Genomic DNA, 15,816 nt, shown 5'->3' on the forward strand with positions numbered 1-15,816 from the left:
CACCAAGTGTTCCACCTAGCTATAGGCTCTGATCATTTCCCGAGCAGCGCACACCGGAGTTGGGTGAGTGAGTGAGTGAGTGCTCCCCTCCTCCCTTCCCTTCCCTTCCCACTCCCACTCCCCACATCTTCTAGAGTATGGAGATCCACTTCACCTCACGCCCCGCCCCGCCTCACATCATCAACGCACAGGTGAAAATAGTTAAAAGTAGAGGTAAAAGTACAAAGGCAGAAGAAAATCAGTGGGGGCCAAAATCGTATTCAAATCGACCTGCAATCCAAACAGCCTGGCCAACCCAAGGCTAGCTAGCTATAAGCTCCCTCCTACTACCAAAGGCTATACTAGGCTATCAATGTCCCTGTCTCCGCGTATGTATATATATAAAAAAATAAAAAATAAAACCCCCGTCCTGTCAGTCATATCGTAATAAAGCATGTTTCCCATCATATCAATCGTTCGTTAAAAAAAGATATTGCGGTAACCCCCAAAGTGCGTAAATGCGTAAATGCGTAAAAAGGAAAAAGAAAAACCAAAACCCAGGCAGAATAAAAAATAATTACCCCAAAAACGTAAATCGTAAATCGTAAAAATAAAAAAAAAAAAACTCCCTCTAGCCAAAGAAAACGGAAATAAATAAAAAGAAAATCGTCTCGTATAGACAAATGCATCATCCTCACCTCCATCAATCATCTCAAACCCGTCCAAACAATCATTCCCCCTCCTCAACGCCATCAAGCCAATCATGTAGTCACGCCATCTGCCCATCCCACACCACCTCCAACCTCAACACCGCATCCGGAAAAAAGATATCCAACACCATCTCCTCCAAACTCTTGGACACCTCCTTAACCCTCATGCCACTAATCTCCTTCTCCGCCGGCCGCAGCGCCGTCCGCAGCTTACACCCCGCGCGCTGCTTCATCTCCCCACCGCCGCCGCCGCCACCATTATTGTTGTTGGCATCGCTCAAGCGCCCATTAAAGATCTTCTCCCCCAGCGTCCTATCGTCATGATCCGGCCCCGCCAGGTACAGCGTATACTCCGTCTCCTGCGGCCTCCTCCCAAGCCTACTCCTCCCCGACGACGTCGCCGCCGTCCCCGCCGCCGCCTCTTCCGACGAAATAGTACTCAGCGCCCCGCCGCGCAGCCGCGCCCGCATCGTCTCGGTGTCGCTGTAATACCCCTTCGGCCCCATCTGGAACCTGCTATTCGCACGCACGCCCACCCCGCCCATTCCGTTTCCCATCCCGCGGTTGATCTGCGCCTGGAACCCGCTCGCCTGCACTACATCTGCGATCGTCATGCCGCGCTTGCGCTGCGCCTCGAAGCCGTTCTCCTGCACAAAGGCGGCCGCGTCGGCGGTAGCCCTATCGATCGCGGCGCGCTTGCGCTCAACGGCCAGGATGGAGCGCGGGCGCTTTCCGGGGGTGGTGGGCTCGACGCGCTTCAGTGCGCGGCCGCGGCGCTCGGTGAGGCTGCGCTTAGTAGTAGTGGTAGTAGTAGTAGTGGTAGGGGAGGATTCCTCCGAGGAGTCGATGATGGAGATGCCGTGCGGGGTTGCGACTGTGATTGGTGTGAGCGGGGGGTCGTCCTCGGTGTCGATGTGGAGGAGGGGGTGGTGAAGAGGGGCGTATGCGTGCTCGATGACGGCGGCGGTGCTGGATGTCTCTGCGGCTGTCTCGGCGGTCGTGGTCTGGCTGGTGGCCGCAGAGGCGAACGAGTCGCGGATGGACGTCCCGCTGCTCTTCTTCAGCCCCAGACCGGCCGCGGGCACAGGCACAGGCACAGGCACAGGCACAGGCACAGGCACGGCGGCAGCGGCAGCGACATCGACAACAGCACACTCCGGGTCCGCCGACAGCGGCGACATTCTCTTCTGCGCTCTCGACCTCGACGACGACGGTGAGCCCCGAGGAGTAGTGCGGGCGCTGGACGAGGACTCCGACGACCCCTTGAGCTCGACCATTGTTGGCGAGCCCGTGACGGAGGTCACGGCCATGGCCATCGCCGTCTCGAAGCGCGCGATGCTGATGGGCGAGTCGTGGCGCAGCGAGCTTGTGATGTGGCCCGGGGAGTGGTCACGCTCGCGGGAGGGAGAGCTGCGGTTGCGGGCGGCTGTGGCGGGGTTGTCGACGCGGGTGTAACGCACCTGCGAGGGCGAGCGTGGCGGTGTCGTGTGTGTTGTTGCGGTGGCTTTGCGGTTTGAGCGGGAGACGGAGCGGGGGACGGGGATGGCGCTCCTGGTGGGAGTAGGGATGGCTGTGGCTGTGGCTGTGGACTCGGCCGGAGCGGTGTGTGCTCGGCGGAGAGGGCCAAAGGGACGAGATACAGCACCAGGGCTGACAGACTCTGCATCAGACACAGCGGGCGCCTTCCTGACCTCCATGGCCGAGGCAGAGCGGACATGCCCGCGGCGGGCTGGGATCTCGGGCGTGGCTGTGGTGGGTCTGCGGGCCACGGAGGCAGACCTTGTGGGCGCCTTTGGCGGCGGCGGTGGGGCTGCTGTGGCCCTGCGTGACACGCGGACAGACTGTGAGCGGGTGATGGTGCTCATGACCGGGTGCTGCTGCTGTGGTTCTGCGGCCGCCTTGGGCACCTCGACAGGACTCCCCCTCTTGCGGGTGGACCTGGATGAGCCCGGGCGGGCGGGGGACTCTCTCGCTCTGGACGCAGACCGCATGGGCACCGCCGGTGGTGCGTCGGCTGCCATGATGGCTGGCATGCGCTCTGCGGCGGCGACAGGTGCTGCTGCTACTGCTGGTGGTGCGGCCTCGGTGTGCTGCTGCTGCTGCTGCTGCTGCTGCTGCTGCTTGGTGCGTGGCTGGCGCTTGGGTGCTTTTGTCGACGACGACGACTCCTTCGACGAGTCCTCGCTGACGGACGTGCAGCTGGACTCGGACGAGAGGTTGGGCGAGCCTGGCTCTGGGCTGGAGCTGTCGCCCGAGGAGTCTGTGAGCTTCGATGGTGGCGCATGTGTGGACGGTGGTGGTGCGGGCTTTGGCGTCTGCCTTGCGGAGGAGGAGGGCCTGATATTGTGAAGGTTTGATGCCGCGGTGCTGGGGCGCGAGAAGCCCGGCGAGATGGGCGAGAGCGGTGAGCGCGGGGTCACAAACCCGGACAACGAGGGCGGAGGGGCAGAAGCAAAGGCCGTGGAAAGGATGTTCTTGTGCGGGCTGCTGGTAATGATACTTGTACTGGTAATGATACTCGTACCGGTGCTGCCACCGCCACTGCTACTCTCGTCCGGCTTCTCCCACAACATCTTCCTACACGAGTCCTCGATAATCCTCGCCATCTTCTCCACCACAAAGTCCAGCATCACCGCATTCTCCGGGCTCGCACACCGGATCGTCGGCACGGTCCACGCGTGATAAATGTTCTGGTGCGCCTTACTGACCGTGAAGCGGCGCTGCAGCTGCAGAAACAGCCCGCACAGAAAACACGCCTTCTTGCTGCACCCGATGAACGCGGGCCGCGCCGCAATGCTGCCCGCATTCTCCTCGTAGAACTTGACCAGCTGCATCTCGGCGTGCGCCGTCGGCGCCGCCTGACACAGCTCCTGGTAGCGCCCCGCCAGCTTCTCGCTGCCCAGCTGCGTGGCGGCGCGCAGGCGGCTCATGCACAGCGCCTCGGGGGAGCTTGTCAGGTCTTGGACGACCTCGCCCACATAGACGCCCTTGAACCCGGCTGCAGCGCGCTCGTCGAGCGCGGGGAGCGTGGGAACGCTCTCCACACTCACGGCCGCAAACAGAGCCGGGAACTTCCGTGCAGCGAGCACGAGCGCGTTGCTGGCGGTCTTGTAGCGGCCGAGCTTCTCGATCATCTGCACGAGGCCGCGGCGGGCGGGTGTGGCCTTGAGGTTTGTCTTGAAGCTGCGTGAGCCGCGGAAGCGGTAGCAGGTGTCGAGGAGGCGGTCGAGGTCGCGGGTGCAGCGGGCTGGGTCCGGGGTGCTGGTGACGCGGGTGCAGAGGTCGTGGATCTTCTGCAGGGCTGCGTGCGCGTCGTCGGGGGTGGTGGGCGTGGTGAGGGCGTCGGTGAATTGGTCGATGAGCGGGCGGGAACCGCGGGTGAAGCGGTCGAGGAGGTCGGCGTGGACTTTGGCCTGCTCGAGCGCGAGGACGTTGGCCCAGACGGCGGCCTTGATGTCGGATTCGGCTTGTTCTGTGGGTGCGGGGTGGGAGTGTTAGCGGTGGTGTTTAGAGATGGAAATGATAACTTGGGGTACGGAAAAGAGGAAACATGGTGGGGTGATCATTGATAGTGAGTGACCACCAACCACCACAAAAAAACAAAAAGAAACAGATAAACCCTACCCCCACTCGCCACCTTCCTCACCTCCCTCAACACGGCCCTCAACCCCTCCAACACGCCCACAGGCACGCCCTCATTCATGGCCAGCCGAAACCTGACGCTCCCCTGCTCGCCCTCCTCCTCAATGCAGCACGCCGCGCCGCTTCCATCGCCCGCCGCTAGAAACGCAAAGTGGTCCGCAATCTCGCGCTCCGTCTTGTGCGGCAGCTTGTTCCGCCTCGTCGTATCGTATTCGGGGGCCTCGAGCGTGATCGGGTGCTCGGTGGTGATGGGCGCGGGGGTGACGAGGCACTGGAGGGCCACCAGCTGCACAAACTTCTTGCGGGAGCGCTCGGGCCAGGTGAAGGTGTTGGGGTCCGCGGGGACCTCGAGCTCCATGGGGGAGGGGCGCGAGGAGGCGCGGCTGCGCCGGCGGATGGACATGGGTGGTTGTGGTTGTGGTTGTGGTGAGAGTGATGGGTGGTGATTGGAGTGCTAGTTTGGTGTGGTGGTGAGATGGCGGAGAGTGAGAGTCATGAACACTAACTAGCAGCTAGATTGATTGATTGATTGATTGATATATGGATGGGATGTGTTAATTCGTATACAGTAGTGGTGAGTAGTGAGTAAGTGGGCTTCTCTCTTCTCTTAATATATATTTTCTTTTCAATCCTTCCCTTTCTTTCTTTCTTTCTTTCCCCTTTTTTTTTGTTGGAGGTATAGATGTGTATATATATCTTCCCAGACGTCCAGATCGAACCTTGCCAGAAGGTGTGAGCGTGAGGGTGTGTGGGGATTGACGAGATGAAGTATAACGTAGTATTTTTTTTAAAAAAAGGGGGGGGGAAGAAAAGAACAGAACCGTTTTTATTATTAAGAAAGAAAAAATAAAATAAAATAAAAAAAGAAGGCTTGCAGCAAGAGTAAGTAGCAGCTGTAAGTATGTATCAGGCACTCCTCTGCTGTTCATATATAGCAAACGCCCGCCTGCCGCCTACCCAACCTTAAGCGGGTTTTGCATTTTAATACATACATACAGCAGCAGCCTCCTCCCCCCCAAAAAAAAACTCGGAGTGAGTGAGTGAGGTATGTACCCCACAAGACATGAACGGAAAACCTACTTCTGTTCTTACCAATAGGTGCGTCCACGTCAACCCCAAAATGTGTGTGTGGTATGTGGTGTGTGAGCGTGTGTCTTTTTTTTTTTTCCCTGCAAACGGAGGAGGTGTCGCGATAGGCCCATAATTCAATTCGCCCCGGGGAGGGGCACATTGGGGTACGGTAGGTTAGGTTAGAGTAAGAAAGAAGCGTGGCTGCTGGTACTCTACTCTACATACTCTACTGGCTGGGGTGGGAGATCGATAGGCAGGATAAAGTAAATAGGTAACTGGGACCGATAAATGGCTTGTGTCGCAGGGCAGGCTGGTTTGTAACAGACAGAGAGACATGAACCGTTACGACTGGCACAAACCGGGGGCTTGCTGCTGTTGCGGGGACTGACTGGGGCTGGGGGGGCAGGCAGGCTGGAAGAAGGAAAAAACGCATACCGTTACGGGTACTCAATTGCTATGTAGAGAAGGGATTGTAGCCTGAGCTACATGTAGTTGGAGTACATAGCTCCCATGTAGCTAAAGTACCTACAGTGCTGTAGGTAGAGACAGCTACGAGTACTCTACTCTGCTCTGCTCTAGCTGTAGCTGGCAGTGAGTGGTTCGTCCGTTCCCGGCTGCAGCCCAGCCAGCAACGGCCTCGTCGTGAGTCCTGACCCTACATGTACCCTAGATACTCACTCGTACTCTCTACCTATGTAGCTAGAGTACATCATGCGAATTGTATCTTGTCGAGGAGGAGGAATTCGGGTAGGTAGGCAAGCAAGCAGAGCATCCAGAAAGAAAGGGACGGAACGGTACGGTACGGTCCATCCAAAAGAAGCCGCACCCGCAGGAATCACAGGAATGGCTTCACAGCCACCTCCACGGAAAAACGGACACGCAATTAAGACCCTGCTACAGCTACAGGTTATCATAAAGTAGGTAGGCAAGTGCTGTAAGCAGTAGTACAGTACTTTAGAGAGTATGTGTATGTAGGTACCTATGTAGTCAGGTTAGGTATCCGGTATGTAGAGTGGGAAGGGTATGGCTGGTCATGGCCTGGTATGGATTGTGAGTATGTGAACAGCAACAGAGATCAGAGTGGACTCGCATATCAAAGAGCATGAGCATGAGGTAACTATCTCTCTATCTGCTCGACATGGCATTAATTGATGAGCACGCCAGCCAGCCAACAGGAGCCCATCTCACCATTCTCATTCTCACCACTCTCACTCATCCTCTAGATACCTAGATACATATGTAGAGTACACCATGTGCTCTATTACACCGCCCCCCGTCAATCCATACCATTGCATTCACCACAAATACCTGCCCTACCTACATAGTACATCCATCCCCTCGTATCGTGCTGGTCCGCGCCCAACCAGAATTAAAGCACCCGCCCTGGCCACATCTGCGCAGGCAGCCGAAGATCGGGGTGAAACCGAAATAGCCCTCCCTCCCTGGGTACCTGCTCTACTCTCTCTGTGCTCTCGGTAGGGTAGAGAGTAGAGTAACAGCACCTACATACTCCAGAATACCATACCTTACACCAGTACCCCCGGCTCCCCTCCCCCGCTACGGAGAATTTCTGGCTGATCGCCCTGATTCGCCCAGCCAACATGATGGAGCGGGCGGAGGTGGCATGGCATGGCATGGCCAGCCAGGCCAGGTGGTTGTGAGACAGCGCTAGCAATGCGACCGCGTCGAGGGGCCAGAAAATGGGAAAAACTTACCTCCGTTCGCATGCGGGCATCAAGGTATCTAACTCTGGAATACCTACCTGGAGTACATAGAAGAAGAAGGAATATCCTTTCTGTCTGTCTCTCTCCCAACAGTATCGCTACATATCTCTATCTGTATGCTGTAGGTAGAGTGAGTACTCTAGCTTGTATGTATGTATGTACCTCGGGAAAGGCTTCTCTTCTCTTCTCTTCTCTCCCCTTCCCTTCTTCCTCTGCTTCTCCCTAGCACAGACAGACAGCCGTATTTATCCGCCCGTACTTTACGCACGTCGCCCTGCGGACCAGTTGGAGAAATGATAGCACATACCACTAAATAAAAAACCACTCTACTCTACTCTACTCTACCTAGAGTACTCTATTTCCCGGTATCACCACCACCACCACCACCACCACCACCACCACCGCCGCCGCGCTAGTTATAGGGTCGGTTTCATGTTTTGGGCTGGTGACGACAGGACAGTTTGTCCAAAGCGATAAAAAAAAATTTTTTTGTTCGACGTGACGTGATGTGATCATGATGTGCTGTGTCAATGTGTTACAAAACATTCATCACCAGTTTTAAGTTTTAGGTTTTAAGTTTGATGGCTAGCTGTCTCTCTCTGCTGCTGCTGTATGTAAGTGGGCGCTAGTTATGGTTGTTTTTACAGCTGAACTTGTTTTATGTAGCCAGTTTAGAGTATGTAGGTAGGAGGAGGAGGAGCGGGGAGGTAACAGATGTTCGCGTTTGACCATGCAACAGAGCCTGTTCTGTGGCGTAATGTACTGGGATATCTCTTCTTCATATCCAAACTCTACATACACACATATATATATATATAAAAAAATTTCACAAGATGATACAAACGCCCCTAGTTAGGCAACTTAGGCTCTCTCTCTCTCTGCGCATTTTTTGGTTTTTTTGATTTTGTGAATTGTGACACAATCTTGTGGCTACTCTACACCACCTCAGTGGGGGGGGGGGGGGGGGGGGCACCTCTCGGTATTTACCCATACCCACAAGTCTCTCCCTCCACAGGGCAGGGAGGATGCCATTGCCGGTGCAATGGCCATTGCATGTCCTCTGCTTTACATACTCTGCGTTCCCTACCTACTCTACCTAGTCCATTATGCTTTATGCCCAAGGCGGCCGGAGGATTTACGCTGCAGAGCAGAGTGGAGTGGAGTGGACATGTGGGTCACATTTGGGGGGAGAACGGTGGGTTGGGTTTGGGTTGGGTGGAGAAGGTAGATCACAGCTGCAATGATCGTCGTGTCGGAAAAAAAAATGTGAAACCAGACGGCGGCCGACGGACGGACGACGAAGCAGCAGAACACGGGAAGAAGAAGAAGCACAAGACGAGAAGAAGAACACGAGAAGAGAAGAGAAGAGACTGCAGATTTTTTTTTTGGTCAATTGCTATGGAATATTACTCTACAGACCAGCTAGCTACCCTACGAACGAAAAGAAGAAAACCTAAAACTAGAAAGAAAAAGAAAAGAAAAAGAAAAAAGCTACCCATCTACCCACTTTTCTACCCGCCCCTCTCCCCCTTCATCCTCTTCTGCGGACTCCCCGCCTCCTCCGCCTCCCCCTCCTCCGCCTCCTCCCTCCTCTTCTTCCCCCCCTCCACACGCCCCTCGCCTCCACCTTCCCCACCACCGGCACCACCCTCGTCCCCACCAACACACACCCCTCCCCGCCCCCCTACTCGTCATCACCGGATGCGTCCTCCCAGGCAAAACCTGATACCGTCTCGCCCTCACCTCCATCACCGTCGGCGCCAGCAACAACGTCGGATCCAGCCCCTCGCCCCCACCCCCCGCAATCCACTCCGCCTTCCTCGCACTACTATACAGATCCGCGCACTCCACCACGGGCTCCCTCGAGCTCGCATACACCACGACCTGCGCACTCCCGCGCAGCAGCGGCACCGCCCACCGCAGCACCCCAGACAGCTCCATATATCCCGCGACCAGCAGGCCGTCGAAGCCGCCCGCGGCGGTGGCGTCCGCGATGGCCTTGACGTGCTGCCAGCGGCGCAGCTTGCGGTAGTAGGCGCCGCGCTTGCCGCCCCGGATGTCTGCGAGGCCCGGCGGCTCCGGGGGCTGCTGCAGCGTCATGTCGGTGTGCGGGGAGACGACCTGCAGCCAGTTGAGGGTGTGCAGGTGGGTGTGCAGCGGGTGCGTGGGCGTGGGGTTGTTGGTGTCGTAGGAGAAGTATTTTAGGAGGGAGAGGTTGGGCTGCTCGTTTGGGTGGATCAGCGTGATTGTGTTTGAGGTCTTGAGGGGCGCGGGTGCGGGGGGGTGGCACGGTGGGGGGCGTGTGGCGGGGGTGGTGTCGCCTTCGGTGGTGGTGGTGTCGGCGGCGCCGTCGGGGTCGTCGGTGGGGTCGGCGCCGTTGTCGGCGGCGGCGGCGGTGGTAGTGGTGGTAGTGGTGGGGTCGGGCGTGTGGTATAGCAGCCCAAGTCTCTCTGCCACAGCGGCAACTAGGAGACCTCCGGTCTCGTCGATCACCAGCCAGCGGCCGCCATAGTGGACGTTTCCGAGCGAGAGCATGAGGCCAAGGGTCTCATCGCGCAGGTCGAGGATCTTCTGGGGCTCCTTCACCTCGAGGAGGTAGTTGTTGAGCGCGCTGACGGTCAGCGGGAGGACGGTGAAGCGGCGCAGGAACTTTTTGGTCTTGCGCAGGGTGTACTTTTGGAGTGAGAAGGGCGTCTTTTGGTGCAGGGCGGTGTGCGAAGAGAGGAGTTTTTGGACGAGGTCCTGTAGGGGGTGTTAGTTCTGGGTTTGTAGATATGTAGATATGCTGTAGAGTAGAATGTAGATATGAGGGCTGCAGGAACCCGCAATTGCAATTCCAATTGCAATTGCAGCCCAATGCCGTGCCAATGATCACGACACCACATTCCTACCCACACTGCACCCCTCACCCCCGACATCAAAAAACACAAAAAAGAAAAGCGGAAGAACCCACCCTCCCCGACCCCGACCCCACCTTCTTCGCCTCCTCAATCTCCTCCCAGCTCATCTTCTGCGCGGCAGGATCATCCACCGTCTCCCTATTATTCCTCATGGCCTCCTCCTTCTCCTCGCGGTAGTGCTCGCCCGCCTCGGCCTCGGTCTCCTCCTCGCCGGCCCCGCCCAGCACATCGCGGGTGATCTCGGCGGCGCTCACGACCCGCAGGCCCGACTGCGGCGCATCGAGAATGTCGAACGTGAGGTTGTACGGCCGGTAGAGCAGCGCGTTGGCAGGGAAGGACCCGAACTTGCCCAACGAGATTGTGGTGTCGGGGGTGATGACGAGGATGCGCGGGGCGCCGGAGGGCAGGCGGAGGAGGATGTGTGTGTGCGGGAGGATGAGGTCGTGCGGGGATGCCATCTTTGGTGGTGGTGGTGGTGGTGGGGGAGGGGAGGGGAGGGGAGGGGGAGGGGGAGGGGGAGGGGAGGGGAGGAGTGAGGCGGGCAGGTGCAGAGAGACTCAGAGAGAGAGAAAAAGAAATTGTGGGATCTGCGAAAATTATGGGTTGCGGATGCCAAGCGATGGCTCCGGTATAGCGGGGGGGGGGGGCCAGGGTTGTTCGGGACGGGGGTTAGGGGTATTTCTGGCACTGGTAGGGCTGCAAATCTGGGGATGGATGGATGGATGGATGGATGGATGGGTGGGTGTGTGTGTGCTACAGAGAAGGTCTTCTCTCCTCTTCACGGTGATGTAGGTACAATACCAATACCGGTACCAATACCTACCCATCACTCAATTAATTGATCCGAGTAAGGGCTGCATCATATGCGAGTTCTCTCTGCCTTGGTAATGGCATATCGCGATCCGATTAATCTGTTTCTCGTCCCACCGGGTATGCACAAGACGGTATTTGGTAGTGGGTAAAACAAAATTGCATATCCATAACAGTTCTCCCTACCTATATATGCACTCGATCTCATCGTTTTCCGTCACGGCGGGGTGGTGGTGGTGGTGGTGGAATACAATTATGTAGTTTATTATTATTTATATATGTGTGTCTAACCCCTCCCAACCTCCCTCTCGACTCCCACACACACAGCGGAAAAAAAACAAAAGTCAAAAACCGGTCTGTTCGATCTGATCGAATGTCTCCGGGAAAAAAAACACGATCCATCTAGGGCAGTTAGAGATCTGAGGGATATGGCACCCCACCACACACTTTCAAGATGTTCCCCTCCACCAACATCTCCGGGTGAAATGCACAGGTGAGGGGTCGACGACTTCTTACTGAGATGAATATCTGACTCCCACCGGCTCGCAGTAGGTAGTTACATGTAGTTGTGCTGATAAATTTACACATCCGCAGTATCCTCTTTGGTGATATCATCACTGGGCGGTCGACATCGGATCGTTGCTCGTGCGATTTGTCTATATGCGGGGTTTTTAATTTTTTTTTTTTGGATGATGGTGGATGAGAGGCCAGTCTAGCCCGCGCAGCCTTAATGGCCGTGCCTTATACTCATCCAAAAGGTCCTCGGATCCTCTCATCTCGTCTCATCTTTCTCGAACTAATGCCTTGATGCCCCTTCTAATCTTTCTTTAGCTAACTATTCTCATCTCATCTATCCATTCCTTTTTGCTCGTGGCAAGATATAGGCCCCACCACTATGGGTAAAAATGTCTGATGACCTCTCCTGCGGCGGATCGAGCCTTAGGGCTCCGAGGATATGCAAATACTGCGCCCTGTACCCTCGTATGCCGCGCCTTCAGTAACCCCGTATACATATCTTTATAAATCAACCCTGATATGAATACTTGACTAAAGCTATGTCTTTGGGTGTATCTCAGTCATACTGGCTTTTCTCGGAGTTCCGAAAAAGCATGTGCGCCGAACCAGGATGCTTATATGAATCCCGAGGGCTGAGACTCTACGCCGAAGCTCTCACTATTGATAGTCGATATATATAGCTCTAGTAATGAGTGCTACTAGGGATGGTGTAATTTTCATTTGTATTAATTTGTGATATCTCTTTTCCGGAAAGGATAACAGAGGATCATGAGACCTAGAGCTTACATTGCTTGTTAGTTGTTGGTATAAACTGTTTAGTATAACATATATGGAACTCCTAGTAAGAGTTTATGGTCGTCCAAGATGAAAGCTGTATTCTTAGAGTGATGTTAACACTCCCGGTTACACCATTTCCGTGTAACATCTTTTGTCTGGCATAAATGACTTTATATCATTGTGGACTGACTAGAGAGATACCGCCATAACTCGAAAAATTGGCTAGCTCAAAATTACTTGTATGGGAAACTTTAGTGCAGATCGATGCCATTCACCCAATCACTCAAGTAGTAATCCTTGAACAGAGATAGCCAATTTTTGGAGTTTTGGTGGTAGGACATCAGCACAACCCACAATTAAACCATTGTTGCCTTGAACTCTGCGGTGCTCTACTCTCCAATAGACATTGGGGGCGACTTAGATATCCGCGTTAATCCCGAAAGTACTGCCAGAGTTTAAGTAAATTATCATCTGCCATCATACAAGGCCAACCCGAAGACTTCGTAGCATGTTCCATTCGTAAATGATGTGCCCTTTCAGCACACAATGGCCGGCTTAGATTGTTGAAGATAAATTTGTACTTTTCTTTTTCTATCAGAAAGCCGTTTGATTTTCCAGAGAAAGTAGCCAACCAAAAGAGGTGTTTCTGCCGCTATACCAGCCTGCCTTTGCCCAATACAGAGTATGGGTTTAATTTCTTTCGTCTTGAGCAATATTCATCCAGGCGGGCTACCAGAAGACTTTTCCCCCTCCTTACTATGTATTTTTTTAGTCCCCACCCCTGGTTGGTTCTAGCGGATATTAAGGCATTATATCACCAGCCCGCAGACCATTGAACCCCGTATTATTTAGAAACTATCCTTTCAGTGAATCTATTCCCCGTCCATTGTCTGACTTTCCACTAGTGATAGTCGTGATTCCATTAGGGAGGAATCCTCAAGGTGGATATAAAGTGGAGTCCCCATAGTAGCATATTCGTTATTAAACTGCATATTATCGATGCTGGCATGCTATTTGGTGTCCTCAGCCTCCTACTATCGAGACTTCACTGTACCCCACAGCGTGAGAATTAGGTTTCTCGCCTCATGTGCAGAATCATGAGATATCACTCGAGAAACCCCACCCGGCTCAGCCTGGGCGAATCCAGGATGGCGTGGGTTCATCTATACCATTTACCCTCGGTGTGTCAAACGATGTATCCCTTCGCCTGATGAGATCTGCAGATCTTATTTAGCCATGATATCATGTTTTGGTCCTGTAATGCGTCAACATCAGCTATGTTCGGGAAAGGTAACTTTTTTTTTTTAAAAAAAAAAGAAAGAAAGAATATTGACGAATGCTTGGTGAAAACCGGCTCAACGGTCATATAGCTTCACTCATTATCACGATATCATGGTGGAAAACACGGATACTTTGATTGAGCGAGATTGACCCCCAGCATCAGACGGGATGGCTGGTGAATGGGACTATCTTTATCCATAATTCGGTGACTGGACTCCTTCTTTCTCTCTTCCCTTGCCCTCGGCGTTAACGTTCGGTTTAGGTGAAACCTCGTTACTGGATCTCCCATGATGAATATGGTGATTGTCTAATGATAGATAGCTAATAGTAGATTATGGATGATGATAAAAGAGTATTTGGTGGTGGAAGGAGAAGGTTGAGTGGTGAGATGTACGCATGTGTATTTATTCCTCCTTCCTACCTGTTACCTGACAACTACGCTGCTGTGTGGTATAAGAAGGTCTGGGGCCGGCCTTAACCCAAACACTAACGTACAGCTATATGTATCCATGCCCAATTACCCTACGTTGAACAACAAAAATGCTCTTTGATATTACATGTAATTAAACACAGTCTATATATAAAGAAAACCCACCGGGCACCTCTCACTTCGATAGGCATCATGAAATCTATCTTAGCGTCCGATAGAACAGAAGCGAGATAACTATCGTTTTCTTATCACTGGCCTGGCTCTCCGGCTGTCTGACCTTGCCTTTTTACCATCTGGTCGCCCCCAAGGTTTTTCTTTCCCTTTCACGGAGGTAGAAGGGAAGTGGTTCCCATCCCGTGAAAATAAGAGCTAATTCGTCCTCTCTAGCTCAACTCGGGCTGGCCTAAGATCTAGGAAGATTAGGAAGCTTAGGTCGTGGTTGCTCTAGGTTTCCTTCTAGCCCATTTACGGGGATTAGTGATGGGCACGAGACGAGACGAGACGAGACTTACCTCAATCTCGTCTCGTCTTGTATTCTTTAGACTGAGTCTTGAAAGTCTCGAGACAATGGTCTAGTCTCGTCAAAGTCTCGAGACTTTTCGTCATGTGACCATGGGGATGGGAAGGCACTATGACTATGCTAATCAATGCAAATAAAGGTTTAATTTCTTTCATTTTCATTTTTTCATTTTCATTTTATTTTTGGGCCGAGGCTAGAGAATTTATTTAGGTGAGGAAAAAAAGTCAAAAAAGTCTCGAGACTTATCTCGAGACCTCCGGATCTGGTCTTGTCTTGTCTTGTCTTGTCAGCTCCCGGGTCTCGTCTTGTTTTGCTAAAGGTCTCGAGACAACTTGCCTCGTGCCCATCACTAACGGGATAAGAGCCCACCAGTCCAACTCACTAGAAGCCAAGAAATCCGGACAAATTTCACTTCGAATGACACAAACCAGGAGTAAACTTGAGCAAGTTTTGTACTAGGATAGACTCCGTGTATGTCAAAGATCAATTGGCAGTCATGAGCAGTCACTCGTAGTTATGGTAGACTCACCAGATATCACTCGGAAATACAGGTATTCGGATTTGGCTCCTTTATCCGTTCAAGACGGTCTCTATAAGAGAGAAACATATGACTTTATCAATGCACTTCTATATGTTACGTGTAGCAGAGCGCTTTCGGCAGGCTAAGCGTGCACTCTACCGCCGGTGGCCAGATGACCATATTTCCGTAACATTTACCTGATCTTGCGAGGTTTTTTTTTTTTTGTTTAATTCATTAATTGCATGCAACCTTACAGTTATGGCAATACCCAGAACTACCCCGCTAGCTCCCGGCCACGCCCAATGAAGGGTATTCGGCAAGCTGTCAAAAATCCACCGCCATCTGCGAGAAATAAAGAAACGAAAAGTAACTATTTAGCTCTAACAAATTTGACTCTGTCTCTCCTTCCGTCCTTCCTTCTGGGACCAAATATAAACCCTTCGTATCCTGAATAATCGTTTAGGTATCTGTATATCTAGTGTGGGAGTCCGACTGTGCCTGCTCTATCGCTTATTTCCTTATCGCCTACCGCGATGTTTGTACCGGGTTTGTCCATGAAAACGAACGCTATCTTGTGAGGTTTGTTCAGAACGCCAGATAAAAACATTCCCGATTTCTATTAGAACTATTACAATATTATGACGGGGGAGGAATACAAACTTATTTTTGGTACCCTTAGAGTATTATCATTGATGGACGTTGGCGAATATTGTCCTGCTCTTATAAGGGGAATGCGTTGCTCACGATCCGGGGAAAGCTTCATCCTTTCCGACAGTAAGTTCTCAATCCATCAAAAAAATTCATCCGCATAAAGCCTATATATCCTCGCTAGTACTAGTGTATGCTTGATGTAATGTGGGTTAATAGAGACCAAAGCAGGTCGTGATCATTCATCAACTGGCCTGAAAGTTAGATCATCTTTCTTTTATTAGATGT

The 15,816-nt window shown here is 53.0% G+C and overlaps 2 protein-coding genes across 2 annotated transcripts; both read right to left on the bottom strand.

Annotated features, from left to right (window-relative positions):
• Positions 1 to 748: 748 nt before the first annotated feature.
• LAJ45_10763 (uncharacterized protein) lies at positions 749 to 4,734 on the bottom strand (the record flags this gene model as incomplete). Its single annotated transcript, XM_046120279.1, has 2 exons — positions 749 to 4,161; positions 4,314 to 4,734. The coding sequence occupies 2 exons, from the start codon at positions 4,732 to 4,734 to the stop codon at positions 749 to 751; spliced, it is 3,834 nt and encodes a 1,277-aa protein (XP_045966507.1).
• A 3,903-nt stretch (positions 4,735 to 8,637) lies between these two features.
• On the bottom strand, positions 8,638 to 10,484 carry LAJ45_10764 (uncharacterized protein; the record flags this gene model as incomplete). The annotated part of the gene is made up of 3 exons (XM_046120280.1): positions 8,638 to 8,753; positions 8,815 to 9,868; positions 10,080 to 10,484. The coding sequence occupies 3 exons, from the start codon at positions 10,482 to 10,484 to the stop codon at positions 8,638 to 8,640; spliced, it is 1,575 nt and encodes a 524-aa protein (XP_045966508.1).
• Positions 10,485 to 15,816: the final 5,332 nt, after the last annotated feature.

Source organism: Morchella importuna, assembly GCF_003444635.1.
Source record: "Morchella importuna strain M04M26 chromosome Unknown Morimp01GS050, whole genome shotgun sequence".
Classification (NCBI taxonomy): Eukaryota; Fungi; Ascomycota; class Pezizomycetes; order Pezizales; family Morchellaceae; genus Morchella; species Morchella importuna.